At 45.7% G+C, this 11,451-nt stretch overlaps 1 protein-coding gene and 1 pseudogene across 1 annotated transcript; both read right to left on the bottom strand.

Moving 5' to 3' along the window:
• Window positions 1-964: 964 nt before the first annotated feature.
• On the bottom strand, window positions 965-3,477 carry LOC136545370 (cytochrome P450 CYP72A616-like; annotated as a pseudogene).
• Window positions 3,478-3,840: 363 nt separating this feature from the next.
• Window positions 3,841-10,026, bottom strand: LOC136545381 (probable apyrase 1). The gene is made up of 9 exons (XM_066537404.1): window positions 9,218-10,026; window positions 7,673-7,798; window positions 7,510-7,566; window positions 7,256-7,348; window positions 6,489-6,694; window positions 5,524-5,618; window positions 4,820-5,037; window positions 4,532-4,721; window positions 3,841-4,425 (listed from the first exon to the last, which is right to left on the bottom strand). Exons 1-9 carry the CDS (start codon window positions 9,557-9,559, stop codon window positions 4,313-4,315), a joined length of 1,440 nt encoding a protein of 479 aa, XP_066393501.1. The 5' UTR covers window positions 9,560-10,026; the 3' UTR covers window positions 3,841-4,312.
• Between the last annotated feature and the right edge of the window lie 1,425 nt (window positions 10,027-11,451).

Raw genomic sequence — 11,451 nt, 5'->3', positions numbered from 1 at the left:
ACTAACTTACTATATTGCCTATACTAACTAAACTAACTAACTTTACTAATTATACTAACTTTATTTATTTTACTAACTTATTATACTAACAATGTCGATTCAATCAACAAATACACTAGGGGAGTACCTCACGGCAGTGACGCTCGTCCTCGCGGCGGCGACGCGCTAGACCGGGCCGGGAGGCGCGGGCGCTGGCCTCGGCGGCAGCGGCGGGTGGACACGGGATAGAGAGAAGGGCGTGCGACAGTTGGGAGCGATGTACAATGCGGCAGTGAGGGCGGCGTCGGCAGTCGCGGGCGCTACAGTGAGGGCAGCAGCGCGGCAGTGAGGGCGGTGGCGGGCACGACGAGCAGCCGCCGTGTGTGGCCGGAGGGCGCGGCGAGCGGCCGAAGAGGGTGGCGCGCCAGCGTGCGGGCACGACGGGAGTGACGCGCCGACGTGCATGGCGCGGCGGCGGGCAGACGTGCGGGCGCGGGCGTTCGGTGGGCAGGGCGTGGCGTGGCAGGACTAGGCCGCGGGCCTTTAGCCGGCTCTGCCACGCCACCGATCAGGACGCGTCACTGCCGCGCCATGATTCGTGGCGCGTCACCGGCGACGTCACCGGTCATACGCCTATTCCCTGCCACGTGGGCAAGCTTGCCGCGCCCCCATGCATGGCGCGACAGCGTTAATTTGCCGCGCCTTACGAATAGGCGTGGCCAAAAGTGTTAGATTTAAAAAAAATAAACATTGTTAGTTTTAAAATTAGTTTAAAAAATATGTTAAAAATAAAAAAAATCTACGAGGGAAGAAGAGTGACATGTCACCTCATTCAAAAACTGTGTCCGAAAGCGTATCGGAACTTTGAAGCGATGCTTTTGCACTTCGAAATTCCGAATGAATCATGTTTGATCTGTGATATAGCGTGAAATGTAGTTGTGGAAGTATCCACAGAAAATTGGAAATTTAGCAGATGGCGGTGGCAATCGAGCTATTATATCATCCTTCATCCGCCGATAAGGGTAAGTTTTGCGTGCGTGCGTTTATAAAGCCGTCTATTTTTTTTTAAAAAAAAACATTCCACTCGATGTGCTACCCTATATTTACACCATCTGCTCAGCAAGCTAGGACAATCAAAGGAGTGATCAGTGATGGATGGTGTTCAACGATCAGACCACCGCCTTGAGCTTAATCTGTGCCCCATGCATCGGGTGCAGTGTGATCACGGTGTGTGGCGCATGAGTTAGGATGGCGCGAGCTCGAACTCCAACCGCTGAAGGATCATGCTCAGAGCCATCTTGGCCTCGAGCAGCGCGAAGTTCTGGCCGATGCAGGTGCGTGGCCCCCAGCCGAACGGGAAGAACGCGGCGGGCGCCTTGGAGACCCCCTCGGCGAACCTGTCCGGCCTGAACTCGTGCACGTCGCTCCCCCAGAGATCCGGGTCATGGTGGATAAGCAGCACGGGCAGGTCGATCACAACCCCGGCAGGGTACCTGACGCCGCCGATCTCCATCTCCTTGTATGTCTTCCGGCTGATCGCGATAGCCGGAGGATACAGCCGGAGAACCTCGTGAAGGATCATCGTCAGCTGCATCGATGGAGCAACAATATATGTTCAGTCAGGCCTACGTCTGGAAGTCTGGAGGGAACAAGTTTCGTACACTGAAAAGATGGAGTATCAGGCGAATGAACTCACAGTTTTGAGACGGCTGAGGCCATCATATTCCGGCTTGTTTTTCCCGAACAGGCCAAAGACCTCCTCTCTCGCACGGTCCTGCCACTCCGGGTGCATGCATAGCAGGACCATTGCCCAGGTGAGCAGCACGGACGTGGTCTCCATTCCTGCGAAGTAGAAGAGCTTGCACTCCTCGATGACGTCTTCGATTGTCATCCCCAGGCTGGACTGCCCATGCTCGTCCGTGTCTCTCATGTTTAACTCGAGAAACAGACCCAGCAAGTCGTCTTTGCCGTGGCTCTCGCCTTCTTTCATGGCCTGCATCCGTTTCTCGATCAATCCTCGTAAGAGCGAGCTGACTTCGTTGTTGATTTCGTGCATCCTCCTGTTGTTTTTGGTCGGCAAATACCTGGTGGGCGTTCCATAGCGTTAGCAGTTAGCATCGGTCTGGTCAGATTAGTTCAATAGCAGTAGAGCATATATGCTGTAGAACACTAGAACTCACAGGTAGCCTGGGATGAATATCTTCTGAATGGTGGCTACGAGGCGCTCAGCTTGCTCTGCCTGCAGCTGGAAAATCCGCCTCCCTCGAGGTAGCTGCTGCCGAATATGGTGCGAGAAATGACGTCTCCGGTGAGGTTCTGGAGCTCCGGCCAAACATCCAGCTCGCACCAACCGTCGGGGCTCTTCACAGACTCCACCCAGTTGCTAACCAGCTCGTCGCAGCACGCGGAAAACGCCGGCAGCATACTCTGAAATGAAGGGTCAGAGTACATCACAAGAGCATTGCAATAAGCCGATCATCAGGGAATAATGGAAGGGCATGCCCAGAAAACAATATATCATGAGAAGACCTTGCTGTATGCATACCTTGAGCTTCTCGACATGGAATGCGGGGTTGAGGATCCTCCTGTGCTTGACCCACTTCTCGCCCTCGAGGCCCGCGACGCCATCGGCGAGCAGCTTGGTCAGTGCCGGGAAATTGGGCTTCTCCAAGTGCCCGAACTTGTTGGACAGCACGTCCCTGGCCACCTGCGGGTCGGCGACGACCACCCTGGGCACCGGGCCGAACCAGAGAAGGCACGCCTGCTTCCCGTGCTCCAGGACGTTCCTGCAGAGGAACGGCGCGACGCGGGGCGCGATGTCGTGGCACCGCAGCGGCAGGGGCCTCGACCACGCCTCCCTGTTCATCCTGGCGTTCTCCCTGAGGTCGCTCGCCAGGAGGCGGTGCGGGGTGCCGCGCAGGCCCTGTGCGCGCAGCGCGCGCTCCAGCCGCCGGGGACGCCACCACAGCCGGTGCAGCAGCCGGCCGGCCTGCCTCAGGAGCGACAGGGACAGGATACGTCATACCGTAGACCAGGAAGCTCCATGGCACACATGGCGCCGCGGCTGCGAGCGAGGAGGCTCCCGCCCGAAGCATCCCTCTCACTCTCACGATCGAGCTGAGAGATGATGGTGAAATAGAGGGGAAATCACTGCTGGACAGTGGACAGTCTATTAGCCAGGCCTGGTCATGCCTTGCTCCGAAGGAACTTGGTGGTGAAGTTCCATGCCACGATTGGCTTCGGAGCAGCATCGTTGACTGGTTGTTGCTCTGCGTGAGCTCAGATTGCTTGTCCTCATTTGAAAACATGCGCCTTCAGAGGGTGACAAAAGGACTTCAGAAGCATCGACAGTCTACAGCCGTAATACTGTTATGTTGTTCTTGCTCTCTACTCCGTGGTTCCTATCGTCAATCCCGGGCACGACAAATAGCCGCTAGGCGGTGCTGAACCATGAACATGGCATGCAATTAAGGCACCATTTGACACAAATCCGCTTAACTAGTGGAGCTTTGTGGGTGGGTGGGGGGGGGGGGGGGGGGGGGGGGGGGGGGGGGGGGTGGCGGCGCTTTCAATAGAGTTAAAAATGTTTTGATAAAACTTTTTGACAAACAGCTCTATATGTGGAAGCTCCTTAAAACATTGTACAAATCACATGTAAGAGGCCACCTAAGCGAGCTGAAGTTGAGAGAAACAGCTGTTTTGAGCTCCAAAATAGCTCCATTTCAACCAATCCTTGTGAGAACATGTTTTAAGAAGCTTCACATGCAAAACTGTTTAAAAATACCCGTTTAACATAAAACAACTTCAAATAGCTCATGAAGCTACCAGAGAATATGTGCCGAACAGGGCCTAGATAGTAGCGGGATTAAGCACCGAGCACTTATATTTGTTATAAGAGGAAATATAGTTTAAATCTACAAGACTACAAATGAACCATCCAGGGAACAAAGGCAAACCATGCGTTTATTACATTGAGCAATCCCAGTTGGCGAAAGGGAACAAAACGAATGGCATCACATTGAACAACCCACAAAGCATACTAAGGATGAATGGCAAAGGCTTCTAAATACCTGGGGATGGAAAGGGGAAAATGCTGGCACAGAACTACAATCTATACATACTCCTCCATGTATACCTTGTTAATGTGTAGAAACCTAAACAAATAGAACGGAAAATGGAGAACAAATGGTGAATCAAGGCAAAACCCTAGCATCAAACCCAGGATCTAAACTCACTACCACAGATCAGTAAACTAAACCAAAAACTATAACGATGGAGATTTATATATATATTTTATATAAAAAATGAAAAATAAGTTACTGCCGTGCTGTTTCTATGATGAAGATGCAACCTCAATGGCACTACCAAGGGGCCATGCTGCTTCAACATACGAATCACCATAAGGCACTTTCTTTACCAAGGTAATGTCTTGATAAGGATCAACACCTGAGAGAACAAAAAAAGCAGGTGTAAGAACATAGGTGTGGGGGGTAATAACTTCTAAGTTTTACAGTTATCATGATATATTTTTTTAGTTTGAAATAAGCCATACCAAATCCATCGACAAGTAATGTGTACTGGTAGACAAGATCTATGCAAAGGTAGGGAATGTTCTCCTCTGAGACATCAGGGTAGGTTGCCTGTGCATCCTTCAAGTTCAATTTACAAACCCGGCGTGCAGTCTCTTCAAAGTCTGAAGGTTTAACCTTAGCAACTGCTTTTTTTGGGTCCACGAGACCAGCCTGAACAGAGATGAGACACAGTTAGGTGATAATCGTGACTACGCCAATAGCAATTCACTTCAGACAGATCAGAAAGCACAATTGTAAATTAGACTTGCCTCAGCAGCCCTATCAAAGAAAAAGGATGCTACAAAAAGATTCTTTTGTCCATCTCCACCACCACCATTCCACACACCGCCAAATGTGCATTTCATATGTGTGCATGCTGGCTCATCAACTTTAAGAGCTCTAACTGCAAGAGCCCTGCACTTGGAATAACTAGCACCAGAAGGTGAGCCTGATGCTTCAAATGTATTACCACCATAATTGTATTTCCCTGAATTTAATAGCACATTTAAGATATGATAATTTTATGAGCAATAAACAGAAAACAGATACTGACAATTTGATGATAGTAGTTTGAATGGGTAAATTTCATCTTTGTTGGAAACTGAAATATGTATTGTATTCATTGCAGGATCAATCTGCTGATAAAGTTGCATGCTTTTATCAACGGCCTCATTATCAGAATGGTGTAATGTTTTGACTAATATTTGATAGCACACAAAATTCATAAGACAAGTCAACATATTGCTTTATGTATTTTCACAACAGGGCATGGACCCTGCATAGAATAGAACAAAGCTCAGGACAATAGTCTTTCCAAGCATTTGGTTTTGTTACAAAATAACCATTTGCCCTATTAATGCTGATATAATTTCAGTAAGAACATAGGAAGTTCATTTCACATTCCAAAAAGACAGACGTAATGATATATCAGATTTAGATATTGGGCCTAGTAGATTAAAGCAAGCAACCATACCAAGATGCCCCTCCAACATACAGTCGCTGTAATCACTGCCTTCGCCAGCTTTTAAGATCTCCGCTCTAGCCGCCAGCAAACCATAATGCAAATAACTGTGGATAACAACATTTGCAGTTATATATTATAGTTATGTTCTCTACACAACTTATTCAGAAGGAGGCAATCTTATGATGCCCATCCCAACAGTAGTCCATCGCATTGTGGTAAACGATATTGTTCCATGTCAGATTTATTATAATGTAAAAAAGGGGAAGAAGTGATAGAGTTGACCAAAATACGTATATAGTGGCCTCACTTGGTGACAAGTAAGAGCAAGGATAATAATACAGCCGGCTGCTGGCTGTAAGGCTTTTTTGCAGCCTTCTCTCAGCCCACTCATATAATAGTTAGCTCTTCACTATTAATACATGGCCCACTTATCTCTCTCACAAAGTTTCTTGGTTCTTGTGCCTAAGTCGACTGTAAGCTTACAACCCACTTCTCCTCTCTTTCCTCTCCTCTCTCCTCCACCTCAGCATTTAGCTAGCTTATAGCCTGCTATTATACATGCTCTAAACACTTCAAGTATGATGGGATGCCAAATATTCTTATTCCTCACTTGGTGACAAACAAGTAAACCAGTTTTAACTCTTCAATATTACAAAACCATTTTTGGACCCAACCACCCAAGTTGCTAACAACCTGTAGCAACCTCCAAATAATTGCATGTTTCACCTTTCTACAGTGTGGTACTCAAACTTCAAATAAGATATATAGTTCTCGGTCAATCCTACTATTAGTAGTCAACAATGTCATAAAGACTGCAAATGGAATGGTTTAACCAATATAGAATAACGGAGTACGCCACACTAGTCACATGTTTTACAGTTTTAGGCATCATTGGTATATTAGAATGGCAGAAAATAGCAGTAGAACAAAGTCAACGATAAATCTCAGATTGTCATGACACATTTGATTCAGACCTGTGAACATAAAGATAGTATGTTGTTCCCTTAAGTAGCAGCTCCTTCACATATGAATCTTCACCATCTGCCACTTCAGGTGCCTTTGCTGCATCCTTCTCTGAGATAGCATAAGCCATTTGGACTGAACCACCTCCTAAATCAACAACTCCAACTGTATTTGAGTATGGCTTTCCCAATTTTCCCAAAAGATAATTGATGGTAACCTATAAAAGAATAGAAAAGACATCCATGTTGCTTCTTTTAATGTGAAGGTTGTAGAAGAACAGCAAGTGGAGAAACCGTTTTACTTTCAAAGTTAAAATGCCAAAGTCAAAGTTAAGACAGGAACATACAAAGATACACAGCTCTCCTACGTATTCGAGAAAAAAAAGTTAAGACAGGAACAAGTTAAAACCAACTGCTCACGCCATTCCAAACTATAGGTCACTTTAGTTTTGTCCTAAGTCAAACGTCTCTAACTTTGATCAAGTTTTTATAAAATTTATTAATATCCAGAAGTTCAAATAGAATGCACTATCAAGACATATTTCATGGAGAAATTAAAGAAACGAATTTGATATTGTAGATGATGGTGCATTTTCTATAAACTTAGTCAAACTTAGAGAGGTTTGACTTTGGACAAAGCTAAAGTAGCCTATTGGAAAGAGAACCGCGGGGGGGGGGGGGGGGGGGGAATGTTACAGAACACTGTTAACAATCCTAAAGACCTAAACAACAAAGGAAGAAAAAAAAGGTTCTTGGAGAAAATTAGAACAACACCGTACCCACTGGAATGCGCCTTCCTGTGATCCATCTAGAACAGTGACCCAATTTGGCTGGGATTTGAAAGAACTCCTGTCATGGAGAAGTTCCCTAACCTGAAGAACTCATATTCAGCAACAACAAAAGGAAATCAGCCAATTCAAAACTAAAAGAGAATACGCAGCGCATCAAATACAAATGTAAAAAATAAGGCTACAGAAGAAAAGATGGAATGCTCAGATCTTGATGGATAAGACAAGACATGGAGAATATTTACCGCTTGCAAAATTTCTTCAGACCTTTCAGTCCCTAATGCTCTGAGACCTGCAGTGGCCTGCATAAGGGTCCAAAATCATGTTTTCGCTAGAAACATTGTTGCAAAAACTGATACTGTTTCAGTTTCCACTACCATAAGAAGCAATACAGGAACCATAACTCACCCCAACCCTGACAGGTGTTTGTCCACGCAACTCTGCTGGAACTACTTTCTCAGCTTCCTCTAAAAGAGAAATAAGTGATTCAGCAGCCTCCTGTGGACCCTTTGCTGCACTCAGGCCTGGTTTTTTCTAGAGCCAACATGAGAGAGAGATAAACAATCAGAGAAGTTAGAATCCCTCTCTTTTCTGGATGGTCAATTGGTCTGTTCAATTCAAATATATAATAGGACGACAATATATTAGCTAGTAGGGTAATTACAGATGATCAGGTTAATGAGTAGAAATGAACATTTTTACACAGTGGGTTCTCAAGTCCTTCAGAAACTATACAGCTATAAGGTATATTATTTTGGTGAGAGAAAAGCTCAACCAGGATGATACGTTGTTTGAGCCTTTAGGTTGCTTCATAGAGATACAGTCTTGGAAGTTGGAACAACTACCTGCAACTTTGCATTTTTGCAGTGCATTTACTTTGGTATGGTTTCCGATGATTTAGTGTCCAATTTTTCTTGCTCTAGCACCCATAACATGATAGATTTCTGAGGAGCAGAATATTAAATTTTTTTTATCTCCAAACAGCTAAAATGGAATCCCCGTTCAAGAAGTTTCAAGCTAGTTAACTTGACGATTGACGTTCAGCAAAAAATTCAAGCAGATTTACAAAGAAATTTTGAAACAGCATTTGGTCAAAATCGAGGCAGAAAGTTGTTCTTCTTAATCTTCTACTTCTGGTATTCCCCAAGAATTAGCTGTAGTCACATTCTGACATGTATTCAAATATTACATAGTTAAAAAAAAAAATTCCTGATTGCACTATTGCAGGAACAACAAACACAACAAAAGCTGTCATATCCCTAAAGTTGTCATCCCTAGGTAAAAATCAACTGATTTCACGTTTGAATTAACAACACTAATTTATCATGACAAGGTCCTGGCTTAATGCCTTTGTATGGCAAGAGCTCATCGCAAGTAATAAGCATGTGGTGGTTGCTATGCATGCAATTTATCATATCCTGATACAGAAGACAAAACCACATAGTGGCATAACTTCATCGGCCAATATTCTTCTGGCTGTGAAAATCTAGATACAGTAGATTTTTGTTCCAACAATTTATGGAAAACAAATAAAAAGACATTAAGTTGTGCAGTTCACCATTGTTAAACAGGCCCTAAGTGATTATATTTGCAATACAAATTTCTGATTTCTTTTGCAAATTCTGCAAAAAATATGTGCAGGACTACTTGGTTGTGAACTCTCAAGAGCCAAGCCAAAGTTTTGGATAGCCAAAAAACGAACAATTCCGACATTTAGTCAAGAGAAAGTAGAAAACAATCATTGTTTAGATTGGCCATACATACTGGATTTTCGTTGTTAGAGTGGCCAATTAGATTCTACTAGTGTAGTAGTGTTACTGAATTTTCAGTGCTGTTAGTTTGGCTTGAGATAGTAGAAGACCAAACAGGCCGCATCAATAATCTCATTTATGGCCACTCCACAGCAGACGCAACTCAAACTAAATGGACAAGAGAAAAGCCTAAACCATTCACCTGTTTGAACAGCTCAATCTCCTTCCCTATAGGCACTAGATCCAGGTTTTCGTCGAAGCAATACACGTGCACGCGGCTCCCGGAGCTGCCGGCGTCAAATATAACGGCATACTTGTTCAATCCGTCCTCAACGGCCCGGGGTCCCCACCTCCGACCGCCAACGGCGAGGAGCCCACCCCCTGAGGCGGAGGCCGGCGCGCGCGGCATGAGAAGGAGCACGAACGAGATGAGGAGTACCGGCGAGAGCAACACCATTAGTACCCGACGGTACCGATGCACGCGGTCGGCCACCGCATCCGTCTGCTGCTGCTGCCGTGCTCCGGCGCCCGAGTAGCGCCGCATCCTCGCGGCCGCCGCCGTGGCCGCCGCGGCGTCCGCGGCGGAGGGGGCGGCGGCGAGATCGTCGGCGGGGAGCAGATCGGCCGCCGAGGGCGTGCGGTAGCGGATGCGACCGTTGGTCGGCGACGGTTTCACCGCCTCCTGCTGCGGCGGCTCCAGGGTGTCGGTGCGGGCGGCCGCGTGCGGCGGCCTTATCGAGAGCGTGGCTGGGTGGGTGAACGGGTGGGCCTGCGACAGCACAGCTGCGCGGTGACCCGGGGCCGGAGCGCGAGATCTCTCCGGCACGGGTCACGGCGACCTTTTGGGTTGACCACGTGGTGGCATTGCGATCGGGGTGGAGACGGAGGAGCTGGTGGCGCGGCCGCGCGGGAGCCAATTTGGCTCGATTCGGGGAGGTGGCTGCGCGGCTTTCGCCGTGGTCGCGGCGGAGCGGTGTGGATGACAGGAGTAGTACGAGCCAGCGAGACGAGTTGGCATCACGCCATCTATTTGCCACTCTTCCTTAAAAATATTTATTTATCGCTCTTATAATAAGACTTAATTTTAAAATTATATAATTATAAAATTATCATGGAGAGAATATTGTAACATTTTTATGACGTGGTATGTTTTTGCTGGCCTTTCCTCCTCGTGATATCTCCTTTGCTCTCCCCTGTCATGGAACGATATCTGCTGTTTCTTTCTTGGGGCTATTGCCGTTCTTCTCCTATTTTAACGTCCAATTATGATTTTATTCCTGTTTCTGTCATCGTTGTGATTTTATCTCTGTTTTTTGAAAACGAAGCTTAAGTTTACCCCTACTTAGGAACAACAAGTAACGGTGTTAAATGGGCTCAATAAGGACAAGTTTGCCCATGTGAAATTGCCCCTACTTATCGTTGTGATTTTACCTCTGTTTTTTGAAAACGAAGCTTAAGTTTACCCCTACTCCGGAAACAACAAGTAACGGTGTTAAATGGGCTCAATAAGGACAAGTTTGCCCATGTGAAATTGCCCCTACTTATCTGAATACATTGTGATTTTACTCCTATTTTCTAAAAAAATTTGGCAACATAATTACACAAAATGTTACATATGATTCCACACAGCATGTAAATAAAGATAGATAATATCACATCAAATGAAAGTGTAGCAAAAGTATCCATACAGTACCAAGCCTCATCCATACCTCATCCAACATACAAGTCCAACAAAAAAGCGATAGCTAATAGTGAGATATTATATGTTCAGTGTCATACATCACATTCATGCATCTATTCCCAATAATGCACCCAACCTCCCTCCTCTTTCTCTTCCTCTTCCTCATCCTTCTGTTTCAGCCCCTTCTGTTCCAGGTCCTACACTTGCACTTCCTCTTTCCCTTCCCCTTCCCCTTGCACTTGCACTTGCACTTGCACTTCACATGAATGAAGAAAATTGGTTCAGTAAACAAGTTGACTAAATAAGCATTTTTTCAAACAATAATAACTTTCTAATAGAAATTCTTTACTATGAAACTTTGTAAAACACTGAAACATCAAAACAAGCATAAGTTACAAATGACACAGAAACAGCCTAAAGATATGACAAGGTAAACCATCAACATTTAAGAGGGTGCTACGATAGTAGACTGCTGGCTCTACTGCTATGCAAACAAGGTCGTTGCCTTTATTATACAAAATTGCAAATTTATTATACAACTCTTTGACTCTCTGGAAGAAGACTGTTGCCTTTCTAATGCTAAAATTCAGGTCCATCAGTTAAGCAGTGAGCGGCTAGCCAATGAACTAAAGCAGAAAGCTGCATACTGGAAGCAGAGGGGGAAATTCAGAGCCATTAGGGAAGGTGCTAGCAATACTGCTTTCTTCCAAGCTCAAGGCAACAGCCGTATGCGAAGAAACAAGATTAGAAACATT

The sequence above is a fragment of the Miscanthus floridulus genome, chromosome 1 (genome assembly GCF_019320115.1).
Source record: "Miscanthus floridulus cultivar M001 chromosome 1, ASM1932011v1, whole genome shotgun sequence".
Classification (NCBI taxonomy): Eukaryota; Viridiplantae; Streptophyta; class Magnoliopsida; order Poales; family Poaceae; genus Miscanthus; species Miscanthus floridulus.
Note: the sequence above shows the minus strand (reverse complement) of the source record. Positions and strands in the feature narration are given on the sequence as shown.

What these genes read in the sequence shown, in the direction of transcription:
- LOC136545381 (XM_066537404.1), bottom strand. Translation starts at nt 9,559, where the DNA reads ATGCGGCGCTACTCGGGCGCCGGAGCACGGCAGCAGCAGCAGACGGAT. An exon ending in AGGAAGGCGCATTCCAGTGG is followed by an intron (nt 6,695 to 7,255) that starts GTACGGTGTTGT and finishes ATTCTTTTATAG; the next exon opens with GTTACCATCAATTATCTTTT. An exon ending in TACTATCTTTATGTTCACAG is followed by an intron (nt 5,619 to 6,488) that starts GTCTGAATCAAA and finishes TGTTATCCACAG; the next exon opens with TTATTTGCATTATGGTTTGC.